Here is a 5,930-nt window from a genome sequence, read left to right as displayed (position 1 = left end):
CCCCCCGTCGCTTCCCGGCTCACTATTGGTCGGCGCTCTTCCGCCGCTCGCTCTGGGCGGGGCCGCGGGGCCCTGCGGGGAGAGGCCTGGGCGCAGGGGCGGTGGGCGGGGCCGCAGGGAGCGCGCGGTGGGACGGCCCAGCTCCGGGCTGGGCGGGAGGGGGCGGGCCCGGGGCGGGGCCTCTCGGCGGGCATTAGAGGCAGGTGACCCGGGCGGGGTGCGAGAGGGCAGTTCAGCCTGCGGCCGTGACTCCGCCACCGCCGGCGCGCACCGCTCGGAGCTCACTGGAGGTGGGCGAAAGAGTGCGAGAGCTCGGGGGAGGAGCCGAGCGGGGCGCGTCCCCAGAGCGCCGCCGCCGCCACCGCCCCCCGGAGTCGGCTGGAGCGCGGAGCCCCCTGCAGGGGAGGCGGCGAGCGGCTGGCGGGACGCGGCGGCGGCGGGCGCGGACCATGCAGTCCCGGCCCGGCCAGTGCCGGCTTCTCGCTGTGCTGTGAGGTGGCGGGGTCCACCTCCGGCCGCCGCACCCCTCCGCCTTCCAACCCAAGTGCTGCCCGGCGCCCTTGTCCTTCGTCCGGACCCCGGGACACCGGTGGAAGGCACGGCCTGTCCCTGCCCTGCTCCGCCCGAATCATGCAGGGGGCCCCGAAGGAAGAGAAGGCTACTGACCGGCCCGCGCCGACCGTGATCGAGGGGCACCCTGCGCTCTGAAACGCCCCCCCCCCCACCTGCTGCCATGTGTCGCCGCCACAGGTACCTAGCTTGTCCTTAAAACTTTTCCAGCTCTGGCCGGATTCGGAGTCGCGGGACGGAGGAGCCAGGCTGGCCGCAGACATCTGCCGCCCAGCAGGATCCTCGGAGGTGAGAGCCCGCGTATTCCCCTCATCCCCGTTCTCCCGGTTCCTCTGCCCCTTTTCTCGGTGACTGAGCTCTCTGGCCCCAGGCACAGCCTGCAGGGCCGGGCCAGGAAAGGGAGGCGGGCGCGGGGAGTGGGATGGGGGAGAGTCTGAAGTTTGGTTCCAGGAGGTGGGGGGCGAGGAAAGGAGTTAATCTAGAGATTGGTGACCGCGTACGGAGACCGAGTGGTTGGCGCTGCTCGGAGAGGAGTGGTTGCGATTTTTCTTCTCCCCCTACCTTCTCTTTTAAGAGTTCTGTCCTTGGGATCTGAGCCCTAATCGTCTCTCCAGCCCTATCTGGCGTGGAGCGCTGCCGGCGGAGGCAGCGCCTTCCCGAAGCAGTTTTATCTTTGGACGGATTTCTTTAAGAGAAAAAGAAACCAACAGGTTGCCAGCCCCGGCGTCACACTCAAGATTCCGGAGAGGGAAGCCCCGGCTGCGGATTCGTCGGTCAGCGCTGACCCTCGCGGGCAGCAAGAGGCAAGGGGGAGAAGGGAGCGATGGCTCGGCCCGACCCGTCCGCGCCGCCCTCGCTGCTGCTGCTGCTGCTGGCGCAGCTGGTGGGCCGGACAGCGGCCGCCTCCAAGGCTCCGGTGTGCCAGGAAATCACGGTGCCCATGTGCCGAGGCATAGGCTACAACCTGACGCACATGCCCAACCAGTTCAACCACGACACGCAGGACGAGGCAGGCCTGGAGGTGCACCAATTCTGGCCGCTGGTGGAGATCCACTGCTCACCGGACCTGCGCTTCTTCCTGTGCTCCATGTACACACCCATCTGCTTGCCGGACTACCACAAGCCGCTGCCACCGTGCCGCTCCGTGTGCGAGCGCGCCAAGGCCGGCTGCTCGCCGCTCATGCGCCAGTACGGCTTCGCCTGGCCGGAGCGCATGAGCTGCGACCGCCTCCCTGTGCTGGGTGGCGACGCCGAGGTTCTGTGCATGGATTATAACCGAAGCGAAGCCACCACCGCCTCCCCCAAGTCCTTCCCGGCAAAGCCCACCCTCCCAGGCCCACCAGGGGCGCCATCTTCCGGAGGTGAGTGTCCCTCCGGAGGTCCATCTGTATGCACTTGCCGTGACCCCTTCGTGCCCATCCTGAAGGAGTCACACCCTCTCTACAACAAGGTGCGCACAGGCCAGGTGCCCAACTGTGCAGTGCCCTGCTACCAGCCGTCCTTCAGCCCCGATGAGCGCACGTTCGCCACCTTCTGGATTGGCCTGTGGTCTGTGCTGTGCTTTATCTCCACATCCACCACCGTCGCCACCTTCCTCATCGACATGGAACGATTCCGCTACCCTGAGCGCCCCATCATCTTCTTGTCTGCGTGCTACCTGTGTGTGTCTCTGGGATTCCTGGTGCGCCTGGTCGTGGGCCATGCCAGCGTCGCCTGCAGCCGCGAGCACAGCCACATCCACTATGAGACTACTGGCCCTGCGCTCTGCACGGTTGTCTTCCTCCTGGTCTACTTCTTTGGCATGGCCAGCTCCATCTGGTGGGTCATCCTGTCGCTCACCTGGTTCTTGGCGGCTGGCATGAAGTGGGGCAACGAAGCCATTGCGGGCTATGCCCAGTACTTCCATCTTGCTGCCTGGCTCATCCCCAGCGTCAAGTCCATTACAGCGTTGGCACTAAGCTCGGTGGACGGTGACCCGGTGGCCGGCATCTGCTATGTGGGCAACCAAAACCTGAACTCACTGCGTGGCTTCGTCCTGGGCCCGCTGGTGCTCTACCTGCTGGTGGGCACGCTCTTCCTTCTGGCGGGCTTCGTGTCGCTCTTCCGCATACGGAGTGTCATCAAGCAGGGTGGCACTAAGACAGACAAGCTGGAGAAGCTCATGATCCGCATCGGCATCTTCACCCTGCTCTACACGGTGCCAGCCAGCATTGTGGTGGCCTGCTACCTCTATGAGCAGCACTACCGGGAGAGCTGGGAGGCGGCCCTCACCTGCTCGTGTCCAGGACCCGACGCTGGCCAGCCCCGCGCCAAACCTGAATACTGGGTGCTCATGCTCAAGTACTTCATGTGCCTGGTGGTGGGCATCACGTCGGGAGTCTGGATCTGGTCGGGCAAGACCCTGGAGTCTTGGCGGCGCTTCACCAGCCGCTGCTGCTGCAGCTCAGGGCGGGGCCACAAGAGCGGTGGCGCTATGGCCGCAGGGGACTATGCGGAGGCCAGCGCCGCGCTCACCGGCAGGACCGGGCCGCCCGGCCCCGCCGTCGCCGCATACCACAAGCAAGTGTCCCTGTCGCACGTCTAGGAGGCCTGGAGGCCGAGGCCCCAGGGACAGTGCTGGAGTTGAAGGAGGGCGTTGTTTTGCTTGGTAGCTTTGTGAAGGTCACTTCCGTTTACCTTCTTGGTGCTGATGCCCCCTCCCTGAGCGGCTTGGAGAGGGAAAGGGGTCGGTGTCAAGAGAGTACCTGTCCGCAGTCTTCTACCAGGGGCCTCGGCTCACGTGCAGTGTATTCTAGTTTGCATTTCTTACTGCCTTCTTTAGAAGAACCCTGTTTTTAATTTATATGTATTTTTAATTTTTAACTTTGTTGCATTTTGGCAACAAAATTTACCTTTGCTTTGGGGACTTCACAATCCTCAAGCGGGCATTGTACTGAGGTTACCCTTGGTTCACGTTTCTTTGGACTGTGTGGTCTAAATTAGGAAAATATATTTCCTATATGTGTGTCTTTTTTCTTTCTTTTTAAAATGTGAACAGTGAAAGGCTGCTGTGACTGGGAAGGTGTGGACTGTCCTTTTTTTTTTTTTTTTTTAAAGTTTTTCCTTCCACTGCTTAAATGTCCAGGACACTTAGAGGCCAGAGGCCGTCCACTAGTTCTGTGTATAACCCCCTCAAGTCCTCTCTGGGAATGGAGCATGATGGTTAGGACCATCCCGGAGTGACAGGGATGGGGAAGCTAAAGATTTTGTCAGCCTCCTTAACCTTGCTCAGCCGGAGTTGGGTCATTTTCATTCATTCCCAATAGAGCCAGCGTCACGCCTTGAGTTTTAGAGTTGGCATTATAGAGCTGGACGCACACATTTGCCACAGTGAGTGAGAGTCTGAGGGCTAGCGATTGATTGGATGTGAATTCTGAACTGGTGAGGTGGTGAGCTTTCTGCCCGAGAGGGAGGAATGGGTGGTTCTTAATAAGCTCCAGTGGCCCCTTATTACTATTTTTAAAGAAAATCAACTTGTGCTACAAATTTCAGTAAAGGTAAACCCACTCCTGTCTTCTGGAAGTACTTAGGAATCCTTGCTAAAGGGGGCTCTCTTTTAGATTAAAGGACAAAAAACGGATATGCTTCCAGTAATTAAAGTAAATTCCCATTGCTTCTTATCTGCTCCTCCCACCCCAGCTCCTTTATCATGTTAAACAGTCTTTCTTGCTTTTCTGAGTCCTCCTGGAGAGCGGTGATTAGAAGCCACACCCACCCTCCAATGGAGCGCTTGCAGCTGGGGAGGGAGGCTAGTTACCTGAGAACAAACATTGGCTCCAAGGAAGGAAAACAAGCGTCCCTGAACTCGGGCTACTTTCAAGCCAGATAGTCCCAAAGCAGTCACACTGTGCTCTGGTAGTCGCTGAAAAAAAAAAAAAGGCCCATAACGTAAGCTTTGCACTATGGGGCAGTGTAATGCTATTGAGGGGGAGAGACCCCCCCTGCTTGCTCTCTTTTCCTGCTCTTCTGAGAAAGCCTGTATTGTGACCGACAACCCCCCCCCCCCCCCCACACACACAGTTTCTCTGCTATTAGAAAAGTCTGTTTGCTTTCCTAATCTGTATTCATTCACTGAGAGTGTGAGGGCCATTACTGGGAAATGTACATCAGCCAGCCAGTGCCGGGACCGAGACAGAGTGAGGACGAAACTTAGGGAGCTCAAATGGCCAAGCAATGAAAACTTCACAGAGCTTCCCTAGAAAAACAGCAGGGAGGAGAGAGAGACAGAGACGGGGAGAGACGTGCTTGAGTCAGCCTTACCTCCCAGGCCCTGAGTGGAGAAATGCATAATTCCCACTGGGCATTTAAATGCTTAAGACTTAAGTCTTCAGGTTGCTCAGAAGCTGTTCACGTGTGTAAAATGTGCTACCTTTACACACCAATGCTTGAATCAAACACTTAGCGGCTTCCACAAAACTCCCAGCACACTTAGCGGTAGAACTCTGTCAATGCCTTAGTCTCTTTATTCAGAAAGAAGCCTCTTCCGGGAAGCTCCATAGACCCCTGTCTCAACACCACTTCTGGTTTTTTCAAATGAGGCCCTTTTCTTATCCCCTTGACCTCTTGGCTTGTTTAGCCCGTCTTCCCGGAATCTGCAGCCTGAGTTTGCCTTGTTCCTTCTTCACAAAGAAAACTGTGGAGGAATCTAGAAAAGATGTACAGTGTATCTAAAAGTTGTGGGATGAAGTGGAGGAAAGTGATTTAATTCATTTTTTTAAAAAAAGGGTTTTTTTTTTGTTTTTTGTTTTTTTGTTTTTTCCCTCTCAGCAACATGCCAAGGTGGAAAAAGAGCAATGAATTCCCTTTGAAAAATAGGAAAGTTCAAACAGCTGGGATGCCAAGGCGGTGGTTTGGAAGAAGCCTCAGAAGTCTCTCTTTGTTTCTGTTCTCATCCTTGCTCTCCTCCTCCTTTCTTCTCTCCTTCCCTAAGGAGACAAAGAGGGAGCCCACCTGCCTCCCTGAAGCCTTACTCACATCCGTCTCTGGCCAGCCCTAGGGGAGGGGTGCGGGAAGCTGCCTCTACGATGGTCACCCCCTCTTCCCTGCACACATTTTCCTCTACTTTGCATTTCTGTTGTGATAACAATAAATGGAATGACATGAAAAGCTGTGGGGGCAGCTTAGCAACTTCTGCCCCGCCAGCTTTGTGTCGCTGGGGAGGGCTTGGCCGGGTGTCAGCTCCAGTGTGCATGTTCTGGCCACCTCTTGGAGCTTCATAATGCTTCCCAGGTCAGAGGGTGAGGATTTAGGTAGTCTAAAGAAAGACATGGGACCTCAGTGACTCCAATAGCCAAATGTTAGGATGGTTTGGTTTGATTTTT

At 57.2% G+C, this 5,930-nt stretch overlaps 1 protein-coding gene across 1 annotated transcript; it reads left to right on the top strand.

Annotated features, from left to right (window-relative positions):
• The first annotated feature begins 227 nt into the window (after window positions 1–227).
• Fzd5 (frizzled class receptor 5) lies at window positions 228–3,636 on the top strand. The gene is made up of 2 exons (XM_036173379.1): window positions 228–858; window positions 1,145–3,636. The coding sequence occupies exon 2, from the start codon at window positions 1,394–1,396 to the stop codon at window positions 3,152–3,154; it is 1,761 nt and encodes a 586-aa protein (XP_036029272.1). The 5' UTR covers window positions 228–858; window positions 1,145–1,393; the 3' UTR covers window positions 3,155–3,636.
• The last annotated feature ends 2,294 nt before the right edge of the window (window positions 3,637–5,930 follow it).

Source organism: Onychomys torridus, chromosome 23 (genome assembly GCF_903995425.1).
Source record: "Onychomys torridus chromosome 23, mOncTor1.1, whole genome shotgun sequence".
In the NCBI taxonomy this organism is placed as follows: domain Eukaryota; kingdom Metazoa; phylum Chordata; class Mammalia; order Rodentia; family Cricetidae; genus Onychomys; species Onychomys torridus.
The sequence above is the reverse complement of the archived record's forward strand: the minus strand, read 5'-3'. Positions and strand labels throughout refer to the sequence as shown.

Bases quoted from the DNA above. Each gene is read 5' to 3' on its own strand.
- Fzd5 (XM_036173379.1), top strand. From the start codon at position 1,394: ATGGCTCGGCCCGACCCGTCCGCGCCGCCCTCGCTGCTGCTGCTGCTG.